Source organism: Zootermopsis nevadensis, unplaced genomic scaffold, assembly GCF_977971745.1.
Source record: "Zootermopsis nevadensis isolate Lab colony 2312 unplaced genomic scaffold, Znev_1.0 Znev_ptg000017l, whole genome shotgun sequence".
NCBI classification, from domain to species: domain Eukaryota; kingdom Metazoa; phylum Arthropoda; class Insecta; order Blattodea; family Termopsidae; genus Zootermopsis; species Zootermopsis nevadensis.
The window spans coordinates 14573275-14586858 of record NW_028259149.1 but is presented as its reverse complement, the minus strand read 5'-3'; the positions used below and the strand labels follow the sequence as shown (position 1 = coordinate 14586858).

Here is a 13584-nt window from a genome sequence, read left to right as displayed (position 1 = left end):
TGCCCGTGGCCGCTTCGAAAATAATCCCATCTAGTTTTTGGGTAAAAATAATTGTTTCGGGTACTCTGTCAAAGACAAAGTGCAGTTAAGTTGTGATAACTGCGGCGTGCTGAGCCAACAACTTGACATCGGCTCTGCCTTCTGGACTCTGCCAGGTGCATTATTCTCGCTTGCGGAAAGCAGCTACCTTCTGCGTTACAGGTTCTGCACTGTGGAGTACACACCAAATACGCGGAGGTCATCGGCATGTAATTGGAGTTTGGCGTTCTTTGTATGAATCACGTAAACTGAAGATGTGATATTCTGAACTATTCGACGAATTTCTGTGTGGAGGGCGTCTACATTTAATGCAGACTTTTGAATTTGATTTTCATCCTGTCGATCTTATGTCACTCTTAGTTTATACGAAGTTTCTGACATTATCAGTCTTCATAAAAAGTTTGAATCTTTTCCTTGGTATGATTTGATATTTATTGAAAAAGAGGGAAATGTCTTGTGCAGTGCGATATTTACAGTGTTCATTGGCAACGTGACATTAATTTTTGTATTTGTTGTAAAATCACAAGGAACACATTTGTCAAAATACTCGTGCTCTAAAATGTGTACGCCACACCTTCCTACCCAGTCCACGGTGGTCCCCCTTTCAGAATCGTTTATAAGCCGTGTTGCAAGATAATGAAGACTTCTTTTCAAAATAAAGGTTTGTATTGAATACCGTTTCTCGTCCAAAAACTTCGGTCACATATTTTCCAACGAAGGCTGCAAACGGACGGTTTAAATACTACTAAGTGATGAAAAAGTATGGCTGTCTTCTGGGTTGTGACGCCGTCCCTCGCCCGATCCTGACTCTGCTTCCCACTGGCACAGCCAAGACTCTGCCTTGACCGACAGTTTGCTATATCTCAAACCGATTCCACCCGCGCGGCTTACTTATCGCCCAGGTAATTGAGGCAGCAGGAACCTGTGAAACATCAATAAACTTTTACCAGACTACACGACGCTACAACTCAGAAGACACTCACTACCGTGAAAACTTCAAATATTACTAAATGATGGACAAACTGCCGGTTCAGTGGTTTTGTAACGCGAATGGCGTTAGATTGCTGTACAATGAACGCACAGACGGTCCCTTATCCTGTTCTGAAAATCCGATATACGATATCCAGTGCTTAGAATAGATTATTGGTATTACGGCGTCTGGCCAGGGCCGCTTTATCCATTGGGCGGGGTTTCCATCGCTCGAACGTCGCTACCATGTGTTTGACTACGGCCAGGATCGACGGGATGCTTGAGGACAGAGGCAACTCTTCGATACCATGACCAGATCGTCCCAGCGGTTGTTCCAGTCTTCTTTCCAGTTGATGTACGGGTGCTATAGACAGAGTAAATCGTGAAGGAAACAGCTCATCCCCGCCTGGTGGAGCTTTAGTTTTACGCCCCCTATACGCCGTCTTTGCATAGGAAGAGAGTTTCTTCTTCTCACATAAGAAACGCATTCATTGTGATATGGCTGATCCTCGGGTTGGGGATGGAGGAGAAGGCCTCCGGATGTGGAGTGTAGCTGCAAATATATTGAATAAGTAGGACTGCCGACAAGAGGTGGACCTCTAGTTGCCGACCGTAAACAAACAGCAGGTTACTAAATGCTACACAGACTTCGGACTTGAAGCTTGAAGGGAGGAGATCAGGCGTAGGTGGGAGGACAGTATTAAAATGGATCTTAAGGCAATGTGGAGGAAGGTGTGGATCGGATCTAGCTCAGAATAGGGACTGGTAGGCCGTTGTTAACACAGTCACGAACCTTTGGGTACCATAAAAGGCGGGGAATTTCTTGACAAGCCGAACGTACTGTTGGCTTCACAAGTGATTTGGTCCATTTTACATTGCAGCCCAGTTTATAAAAGTAGAAATGTGATTTTGTATGGGTGGCCCATTTTACCCGCAGTCTGTGCTGTCGCCCTTTGTTGTCGTTTCTTCAGTGAAAAACAGTCTTGTTTTGGAGGCTGTGAAATGCCTTGACCTTGACTCGTTTGACTCGCTAACAAGGAGTAGGCCTACCTATCCGAGGCATGATGATAATTGGATGAAGCTTGGAAGAGCGTGCCAGCATGCTAGTGCCCTCCCATCTTTCTTCTCACTTGCCTTCGTGCCTAGAGCAAAACTGTACCAAGAATCATCCTTGAGCAGTTTGTGGTTGTTCACCGGGTCTGCTGTTAGGAACCTTCCACTGTTATTACAAAAAACCTGCCATTTGACGATGTCCTGAGCCAGTTCACAACTTCAGATTTGACATTCTCAGGACGGTGATGTCGGTGATGGTGTTCTGGGTTGTAACCCCATGTCCTAAGCCATGAGGATGGGAGCAGAATATAAGTTCCTCCAAAATATTGGTATCTTTCAGCAATTCCACATGGAATTAAAGCTCAGAAGACTTAACATTCACAGGTTGCACCTTCACAATCAATTGTTCCAGTCACCATTATTCTTCCATCTGTCTTGTGGTCTCATTGAATAAAATTTTATGATCAAAATTTTATTTTGTAAATATTTCTCCTTCTTCCATGTATGTTGAATGCCCTGGCCATCATATCTTCTTGATTGTCATCCTAACAATGTTTGGTGTTTAGAATTACATTTTATGAAGTTGCTTATTATGTAATTTTTTCCATCCTGTTACTCCGTACTTTGCCTCTTATGCATCAAAATATTCATCTTATTATTTTATTTGCAAATATTGTCTGTATTCTGGTATTGTTAAAAAACATCAAATAAAATATTATGTAATAATCAGGAATGATGGATTAAAAAGTATAGTGACCTATTTTGAATGTACTGTCTCAGTATTTGTATGAAATTACTGAGGAAACCCATGAGAAACATGGTTCACCGTGAGCCAGACACATTGTTATGCAAAGTGTCTGGTAACTTATACCATTGCTTCAAGATCTTATTCCTCGTGTTAATGTGGATCTGATTCTCGGTGGTTTCAGACTGATGTACAGACATAAAACATGATTAGAGTTGTATTTTCAGCGTAATGCGGTATCCTCACATTTTGTCACATGATGGAGTACCTGGAAGAGCAGTTCCCTGACCATAGAGGTCTGCATGAGCCCGGGCCTAGTAGCACAGATAATGTTCTGGTCCCGTGCCGGGTTCAGGCCTGGTTCAAATGATAGCAAACGCATGGAGCATTTATTTCAGGCTTTTTTCAGATCATTCACAAAGAAAAAGTTTTTTGCATTTATGCCTGTCTTATGCTCATGAAAGTGAAGCTGTGCTTACTTGATTTTCCTGGGGATTTTTGTAGCTGTCCTCTCCCTGATATAGTTTGAGATAACACTTTAATAACTTGGCAAACATAGTACGTTTATCCGAGAAATTCTTTATATTCCAATTTTTGTATGTAAAGTATAGTGACTTATATCTATAAGGCGGAGAGGAAGAAATAAAATAAGGGTGATATAATTCTTATTGTGTCTTAATGGGATTTTCTCTGTCTTTTCAGCATACCCAAATCTGTTGTTCTCCACATCTAAAGATATTCGAGTTGCAAATGTTTCAAAACCTAACAAAGTGGTAACAATTGTCAAGGTAAGTTTTGTGTATCATTACATTTGAGTGTGTCTGTTTATACTCTGCTAGATTCTAGATGCAGATTTTCAGAAATAGCTTGAATCAGTTGTTAATTTGTCCCTCAACTTTTGAACCATCTGTCAGTTTTAATGACAATATTATTATTGTGCCATTGGAGGTTAATTGATATTTATATGTTTAAGCTATTGCCATTATTTAGTGTGTAGTCTTAAATATTTGAATTTATGTTTGGTAGTTTTTAGACGTGCGACTAGCATTAATTCTAGCTTCATGTCACTGCTTATGACTATGAGTTTACAAGTTCAGGAAGCGTTTTCTCTTCATACTTGTCTGCATATTTTGTGAGGATTTTTTGTGTTGAAAATTATTAAAATGGCAATATCGGTCACTTTCACATATTTTACAATATATGCTGGCTGCAGTTTTGCACATATTGGGATTACTAACTCGTATGGTTATTAATTTACAAATTTGGATGGTGTCTACTTTGAAAAAGAGCACATTTGGAAATTGTGTTGCGCACAAGCTTCATCTTATTGTTGTACTGAATGTACTGGTTTTGGTGTAATGTTCCTTATTATTCGTTTATTTAACAATACTTTCTTAGTAGCTCAGACCATAATATTTCCTTGTTAAAGTTTTTGTTTAAAAAGTTGTGGCCGCATGGGAACATGGCAACAGTGCTTTTTATTTTGTTTCCCATTTTCAATATGTATGCATTAAAAAAAACATAATAAGGATGTCATGCTTGTTCACCTCTGAAATTACTGAACATATGTTTATAATTTTTGGTGTTTGGTCTCCACTGAAAGTTAGTTGGTGACAGAAATTTAATTCTTGTGCATGTTAATCCGTACATCGAAGGTGAAGCGATTTTACAGAAATAAAATTAGAGCAGTATTTTGTAAACTACCCACCTTCATTATCTCCTTATTTTATTATTCAATAATCATCCTATCATTGTTCATGACTTTGTTGTAGGACTTAGAGGAAGGAGCAGCTGTTGATTTCTACCATGAGGGTAGCTTGGTGTGTTGGACAGATCACGGGCTTGAGATGATCCAGTGTATTTCTTACAATGGTACAGTCACAGGCACAAAGGCAAGTTGGTTAAAATTGTATTCATTTTTAAAAGTGATAGAGGTAGTTGTATATGAGCCAGGATAGCTCAGTCAGTATAGTGACTAGCTACGGGCTGGACGGCTGGGTTTCGGTTCCCAATGGGGTCAGAGGCCAGACCGACGCTGGGGTCCACTCAGCCTCCTATCCAATGGGTACAGGGGTCCTTTCCCGGGGGTAAAGCCGGCCGGGGCGTGATGCTGACCACTTACCAACCTCTAGTGCTGAGGTCAAGAAAGAGAGGAGCTATACCTCCACTCACCCCAAGCGACTTTACGGCACGTAGCGGGACAAACTTTAGAGGTAGTTGTATGTAAATTTGCTCTCACACTGTATTGCACTTATTAACTCAGTAGTTTGGTAGGTTATTTTAAAGTAGACTCAACAGCAGTTAACAGTGGTTATTTGTGATGGTTAATTTGATAGTCAAATTAAATAAAAAACAAAACTGTATAATAAAACTTACGCTATGAAGTGTAGGCTTTCCCATCATTACACGTGTAATACTTATACCATCATGACTCAGTCAAATTGAATTAGGCAGTGGTATATATTAAATGCTACTTACACCACCATAACTGGGGACAACTCAGTCAGTATAGCAACTAGATTATGTGCTGGATGACTGGGATTTGATTACTGACAGGGAGAGATATTTATCTTCAGCACCATGTCCAGACCAGCCAACCTCCTACTCAATGAGCACCTGGGTGGGCTCTTTTCCAGGTGGTAAAGCTATCTCACCTCCATGTAATTCTAAGATTAATAATGTGTTGAGCAATAAATACCCCACTCCCCCACACAATTTCATGGGTAATGCTTAATTAAGCACAAGGACATGTCTGTATTGGGTTGGGATTTATTAATCACAGAGACTGTATTTTTGTAAACATTTCATTTCTTGTGTTAGTGGTATTGCGTCCGTCCTTGATGTAATGCTTTACTGCCGTGACAAAGTTGAGAGAGAATTGTGTTAAAATATGTTGCACAATGTGCATGTGCTTTAAAAGTACAGTGGGTTGCAAGAGTGGCAATCTGCAAGTCTTATTCAGGTTCTTGCTTTGATTATGGGCAAAACAGTAAAGCTGCAATGAAGGTGCTTATGGAGAATGGAGGTATGACTTTTACTCGTTGACCTCGGCACTAGATGGTGGTGAGTGGTCAGCTTCACTCCTTAGCCATGCTTTACTGGTGAGGAGAGGACCCCTGGTACCCATTAGATAGGAGGTTGGGTGGTCCTCAAAGCTGTCCTGACACAGAGGTTAGAAGAAAAATCCTTTGCCATACCAAGGATCAGACTCTGGTCATCCAGTCCATAGTCATGCATTGTGCTGACTGAGCTACCCCAGCTTATTTAGGTTATGGGTTAACTTGTAAATTTGAAAGAGGTCACTGATTATGTAGGTTTTAATGGACAAATACAGGTCAGAACATACCAATATTCCCAGTGTTGTTTCGTCTGGAATTATAATGTTGCACATTGTTTTACTGTTACTGTTTTTGTTTCCAGGTTGGAGTGGTTACAACAGGTTTGATTTCACCAGCTGGACTTGCATGTGATTGGTTAACACAGAAATTATATTGGACTGATGGCGAGACCAACCGCATTGAAGTTGCCACCATCACTGGGGAACATCGGAAAGTTCTGTTTTGGGAAGACATAGACCAGCCTCGCGCCATTGCCCTTGTTCCCATGCAGAGGTACCTTGTGCTTCATTCTTGTTTCTGTTTCTTTAGTATAGTATCCTAATATGTTGTTCCATTGTTCTACTTCAAGGCTTTCTGGTGTTATGAGTGTTCATTTTGTGATGTTTGTTATGTGTCAGATATTACAGCTATGTTCCATTAGCAATTTCATTGTTTCCCTTATCTGAATTGGTTTTCCTCGATATGATGTATCAAGTCACAACCTGGACACTGCTACAACCTAGGATCATGTGCTGTATAATCTCAGTTATCTGAACCAATGAATGGGAGAATTATCTTCTCAGCTGACACACGTTTTTCCATGAACTACCACATTTTTACCTGTGTAAGACTTTTGTGTCACCAAAAAATTGAGGGAATTTCTTATAATTGCAAACAAATCAAAATAGCTTTCTACTGTAAATGTTTATTTCAGTAATAATGAAATTACTTATGTAGAGCAATGAATGTGAGAGGAAACACAATTAATAAAAAAATTATGTTATTTGTAAAAGTTGTGCTTATTCTATAGCTTTATATTTATTTCTATGATTATATCATTTCTTTACTTAGACGTATCCTTACCCAATATTGAAAGTTTGCTATTGTAGTATTTCTCAGTTGCATCGTGGCCCATTTAATTTCTGTTCTTTCTGTTGACAGCATAATGTTCTGGACAGATTGGGGCGAAGTTCCAAAAATTGAACGTGCTGGCATGAACGGCGATCCTACAACTCGCAAAGTCATTGTTCATGAGAACATATTCTGGCCAAATGGATTGACTGTGGATTTTGATGCCCAGTTGGTGTACTGGTTGGATGGAAGACTCAAGTTTATAGAGGTTATGGACTACGAGGGCCGGAACAGGAGGACTGTTATTAAAGAGGGAGTGAACTATCCATTTGCTCTAACTATGTTCCAGAACAAACTTTATTGGACAGATTGGAAAACATGGTGTGTTGCAATTTTTGTACTGTTGAATTACTTATTTAGATTTTGATGTCACATTTGTATATATGTGCTTCTATATAAGTAAGGGCTAATGCAAGGATGCACAACCATTTTCTTTCACAAATGGTCGAATTACCATTGATCTGTAAGCTGCCTTAGGAAGACTTTTTTATTGAGTTATCCTAGATGCTGCAGCGACATTTAATATAATGTAGTGTAGCTAGAAGGCTTAAGGGAAAATAAATTATTGCTGGTGATATTTTTACCAGTGATCTGGGGGAAGTCTGAATAATATTTTTAAAAATAAGTATTTTATAAGCATTTTTATCAGAAAAGTATTATACACCGTTTAAATAAATGTTTATAATATACATTTAAATATGAATGGGTGTTTTAAATAAAAAAATTAATACCAATTTGCACATGCCTACCTTGCAGTATTTGCTTAATCTGATAATATTTTATGTCTTGTAGGTCAATTCATGTTTATGACAAATCATCCATTTCACCACCCAAGGAGATTATCCATGGTGATTATGTTCCCATGGATATTCATGTGTGGGATGCACAGAGACAACCACCCGGAGACACTCCTTGTCATAATAAAAATGGTGGATGCTCACATCTGTGCCTTTTGGCTCCATATCCACCAGGTTACTCATGTGCATGTCCGACAGGTGTCAAGCTTCTAGACAATACAACATGTGCTAATGGTAATTCTCTGAAAGAATATGGTGAAATATAATAAATAAGTTGAAATTGTTTATTGGTGTATTAGAATTTTCTTTTCAGATGATCCAGGCAGGAGGCAGGTTAGTTTGCTTAATATAAAAGCTAGAAGTTTATGTGGTGACTAAATGCGATGAAATCCATTCAAGAGCGATAAGCTGTATTCATACAATGTAGTTAAAGTTAAACATCTTGGAAAGTACTTGTGTCCAATATGTCAGATTTTTATACCATGTTAGTACAGCTGTTCACCAGAGAGGACTTTATTACAGGTTAGCTCTGTAATAAAGTACCTGACTTGTATTTGAGAGGTAACTGATTTGAAACTTGTGGATGGGCTGTATATTGACTGGGGATTTTTGGAGGGGAAGGGAAGTTTTTCTCAATCTCCTAGACCAGGGGTTCTCAGCCTCTTCATGGCCTGAGAACATGTTCCCCATTTCTTATCAACTTGTAGCCACTTGCATTTTATTGTGACTCAGCTGTCAGTCTTCAAAATAATAGATTAGTTCATCACATTGAGCTCATAATTGACTGACCAAGTTTTGGTACTGCCTGTGGTTGAGGTATTTGGATTTGATAACATTTGCAGCCTTGGTTGTGATACTCATCACATGTTGAAAGCCAGGGAAGGACTTTGCATACATATTTTCTTGGCGCACTAATCAATGAAGCGTCATATTGTTTCTTGATTCCTCTGTCTCTGTATTAATATTTCATTATAATAGTAAAGTGTGTTTAGTCAATACAATTGTAACAAGTTTGAAGTACAGAATATTTTGTCATGAGGCACTTCAGACTGGTCATTTTGAAATAGCCCCATTTGGACACTACAAAAGTAATTTGTATACGCCAACTGTACTAGAAATGAAGGCTGATGAAGAAGAAGAAATTGATAAATAATCTGCAAATGAATCATACTCTCTTTACTTGCATTTTATTCAGAATAGCCAGTAATATGGCTTATATTCAGATGAGGTTTGCCTTGGTAACTTTCTGTAGTATTAATTGCTGCACCATCCTGCATGATTTTCAGCAGAGTTCTGGTGTTTTGCTGTTTCAGGTCCTCAGGAGATGTTACTTCTTGTCCAGAGAGTTGAAATCTGCACCATCTCCTTGGACTCACCAGACTACACCAACTTTGTTCTTCCTCTGACTGGAATCAAGCATGCCATTGCAATAGATTATGATCCTGTTGATGGTTATTTGTACTGGACAGATGATGAGGTAAGTTGCATAAAACTTTAAAGATCAAGTTTATTCTGATGAGTCACTGCTGCTTTTACTTTTTTTAAGCACTGTACAAAACAGAAGTTTTGGAATGAATTTATGATGTCTGATGTATTATTTTATTTTTATTTTGTGGTTAATGTTACTGCCTCCATCATCACCATGATGCAAGGACCTCTGAAACATTGGTAAACTTTTGCAGTCTATATGGCGCTAAAACCCAGAAGATAACCTACTATATACTCACTGCCATGAGAACCTTAAATCTTGCTTAAATAAGGCATTACTTGCATGCAGTAATTTTTGTCTGAACCCAAATTACTGTGGTGATAGAAATAATGAGTCATTAATGATAATACTGTTGTTATTAGTGTTATATTCTAATAACAGCAGTAACATGCTGATGAGTTTGCGAATATTGTATTTGTAATGAATGTTCCTGGATGTCCCACTTTGAGAGTGTGAATTAGAGTTTGTTTTCCTTTTGTGAAAAGTTGTTTTTCTTTAAAAAGTGACCGGCAGTTGCAGTAAAGTTGATAACAAATTGGCCGGTCCTGAGAGTATTAAAATCATATTATATTTTTATTTAAATTCAGGCCAGGGCACTACAACGAGCTCAACTAGATGGTTCAGGGCAAGAAAATCTGATAGTAACAGAAGTTGAACATCCTGATGGAGTTGCAGTGGATTGGGTGGCCCGCAACCTGTATTGGACAGACACTGGCACTGACCGAATAGAAGTTGCAAGATTGACAGGAGCTTCTAGAAAGGTAAAGCACTAAATTCGCAGATACTTTGGTAAAAAGATGCCCAGGATTACATATTTGAAATTATACAAAACACAGATTAAACCAATTGAAAAATATTGTAACAAAACATAGGTTCCTCATGTATTTCAGTATTTTTTCTTTGTATAATCTTCTCTATGCAGCTGACTATAGGTTCACCTGAAGATTGGGGGGGGGGGGGTCTCCCGAAACGTAGTGGTTTCTTGTGGAAGCGTAATGATAATTGAAAAAGTAAAAAAAATTGAAATTAGTAGTATCAAGTACAGTTCTACATACCACATTATATATTGAAATTTGAGCTTTGTATTTTTATTTCCAATACATTATTTTTCTTTCAATGGTCTTACATCCTATAACACAAGAATGGCATATATTAACATCTCAGCTGTATTACTGTCACACATTTCAGTTGATACCATACATCCAAGGTGCTGCCCTCTGGCCATAAAAAGCCCTCCACCTATCAGACTACCACTATTTTGCAGCATCAAATCATTGTATTTTCTATAATCATATACATTTTTACAGATTTCAAATTTTCTGCTGTTTGCTTGATTCTGCTTCTTGAATTGCTTGTATTCACTAACTATAAGTAATTGTTAAGTAGAACACATAAACATTCACTCATACACTGTATTTGCACTTTGCTTGGTGTGTAGATATGTGAAAGGAAGAGAAGATTTTGAAAGTTAATGTGGCACCTGGAGTTATGTTGTCAGCCTCATCTTGAATAATCTGCATCCCTTTTTATGGTCACATTTCTGTATAAAGTAGTGTGCAGGATATTCAAGAAATATGTTTGCTTCTGCTGTATTAATAGGGAATTGTTTTATGCAGGTGTTGATTAACGAAGATCTGTATGAACCTCGGGCTATTGCTGTTGCTCCAGAGAAGGGCTGGATGTTCTGGTCTGACTGGAATGAGAAGGACCCCAAGATAGAACGTGCTGCTCTGGATGGCTCCAGCCGCATACGCTTGATAGACAAGGAACTTGGTTGGCCTAATGGCATTGCTTTGGATCTACAGAGGGACAAGATTTACTGGTGTGATGCTAAGACTGATAAGATTGAGGTAAGAAATGTTGTGATGTTTGCTAAGCTCCAGCAAGGGAAGATTTTTTGAATAGGAATATTAGGGTTGTTCAAACAGTTTGGATTTTGTAATGCTCACGGATAGTATTTGATTGTGTTTTAAAATGAGTTTAATGTTTGAAGATTAATTCCAAATTTACTGTACGTAAACTCCAATCTGGCTGGATGAGTTATCATGACATTCTGTGTTAGTGCCCCTAATTAAACATACTGACACATTTCAATATAAGTCCCTTTCTGTTCATTGGGTCTGGAAGGGTTTTTTCCTGGGTAAAACCTGAGCATGAAACTGGTCTCTTATATCAAGTGTGAGGATTAAGAATACAATGAGCTTTACCTCACTTATCCATGTCTTCATGGTATGTTGCTTAAGCACGTCTATTATGTTATGTGGATTACCATTGCATTCAATCCACAATTGTTATTTCCAGGTCTAGAACTGAAAGTAAATTGGCTTTGAAACTAAACTTATGAATTTCTTATTAAATTCATACAACTTTTATTTAAAACCTTATTGGTATGGTTGTTGTTTGGTGATATACAAAGAAAGTATTTATTTGTATGTTGCAGTGTAATATTTGTAGTTTTTTGAACATGAACGAATAAAAATTGTCTGCAATAAATAAACATCAAGGCTAGTAAGGTATCCAGTTGCAAAGAACACATTTAGAAAATGTATGCATCTCAAGTTTGAGTTTGTTTATACTCTTATTTCCTTTTTTCTCTGTATGGTTTAAGTAATACTTTATTTTTTTTATCGCAAGGTTGCCAATATGGCTGATGGAAAGGATCGTCGTGAAGTTATAAGTGACAACTTACCTCATCTGTTTGGTTTGAGTCTTCTTGGGGACTACTTGTATTGGACAGACTGGCAAAGGCGAAGTATTGATCGAATTAAAGTTACTGGAAATGGACGAGAAGTGATAGTTGACCAGCTGCCCAACTTGATGGGACTGAAGGCGGTTCGACTTGGGGAGGTGAAAGGGAGTAATCCGTGTATCTATAACAATGGAAACTGCAGTCATTTGTGTCTCAACAGACCACATGATTATGTCTGTGCCTGTCAGATTGGTAAGTGAAGTCTACATTTAACAGTTGAATATCATACATATCCTTGTCAGTTATGATTTCTTTTACTTCTTGAATTATTTTCAGTTTTCACAAATCAGGAGTGATCATAAACTCTCCTTTCATACTTATATTGATAAGTTACAGTAGGATCCTGTATTTACAAACCACAGGTCCTCACATAACACAACTACACACTCTGCCGTATTCCATTATTCACAATATTCAGTATTCTCCGACACTTGAAGAATAGTGTTAATGCGTGTGATAAAATAACAGTGTATATAAGCAGCAGGATGCTTCATTACTAAATTTGGACTGTATTTGCAATTTTCTGTTGATTTATGGGAAATTGTATAAAGTGTGGGAAAGTGTAAATTGCAAAAAAAATGTATAAACTGCATTTGAAAGCACTCTGGTTTTTGGCAGGTTATGAATTAGCAGCAAATGAAAGAACGTGTGTAGTTCCAGAGGCATTCCTTCTCTTTGCTCGAAAGGAGAATATTGGTCGCATAAGTATTGAGAATGGTAACAATGATGCAGTCATTCCTGTGACAGGAGTAAAAGATGCCAGGTATGTGTCCTAATCTGAAATGTTTTCCCCTCTCTACTGCATTTCTCCCATTATTTTCCCTTTCCTTTAATTGTACATTCATCAAAAGAATTGTTTTGTGTTTAAGTTTGTATGCTATTATGTTAAGAACAATACAAGAAGGTCTGGATCAAATGAAGGTTGGAATACTTTACATTTGTTGTTAATGTACAATTCTCAAGTCGATTTTTGAATTACTAGGAAGTGTTACCTTCTTCTTCATCTTTGCTGCATCTCATCCTTGTCAAATTTAGTTTACCTTTTTTCCCTCTTGCTTCTCTTTCTCATCCTTTCCTTCATCTCATCTTCATTGACATTCTATTTGTCATGCCCTCTTTCTCTTTTTCCTCTGGTTTCTTACTCCTCTTCTATGTGTAACATGATGCAGGCAATTGCATAAGTACAATACATGATAAAACAGGTGTATAGATTGTAAAGTAAGAGTATCCACTGTTTTCAGAAATGTGTTCTGGCTGAAACACATTTGAATAGATACTTCTTCCAGCGTCTAGTGTTTTCCTTCATGATCACTGCAACCTTACAAAAATGTCTGCATTGTAATGTTTTCTCTTTTCTCAGTGCTTTGGATTTTGACATCAATGACAATCGTATCTATTGGACAGATGTAAAAGTGAAAGCTATAAGTCGTGCCTTTATGAATGGTTCAGATATGGAGAAGATAGTTGAATTTGGCTTGGATTCACCAGAAGGTGTGTGGATGTCATTATTATTT

General features: G+C 37.9%; 1 protein-coding gene across 1 annotated transcript in view; it reads left to right on the top strand.

Moving 5' to 3' along the window:
* The window catches only part of arr (low-density lipoprotein receptor-related protein 6), a 45505-nt gene that overhangs the window by 14975 nt on the left and 16946 nt on the right, over positions 1-13584 (top strand). Inside the window, exons 2-12 of the mRNA XM_022083608.2 lie at positions 3509-3594; positions 4579-4698; positions 6227-6417; positions 7066-7356; positions 7828-8066; positions 9146-9309; positions 9909-10082; positions 10938-11171; positions 11956-12262; positions 12689-12833; positions 13431-13561. Coding sequence (XP_021939300.2) covers positions 3509-3594; positions 4579-4698; positions 6227-6417; positions 7066-7356; positions 7828-8066; positions 9146-9309; positions 9909-10082; positions 10938-11171; positions 11956-12262; positions 12689-12833; positions 13431-13561 — 2082 coding nt within the window. The remainder of the gene's footprint in view (positions 1-3508; positions 3595-4578; positions 4699-6226; positions 6418-7065; positions 7357-7827; positions 8067-9145; positions 9310-9908; positions 10083-10937; positions 11172-11955; positions 12263-12688; positions 12834-13430; positions 13562-13584) is intronic.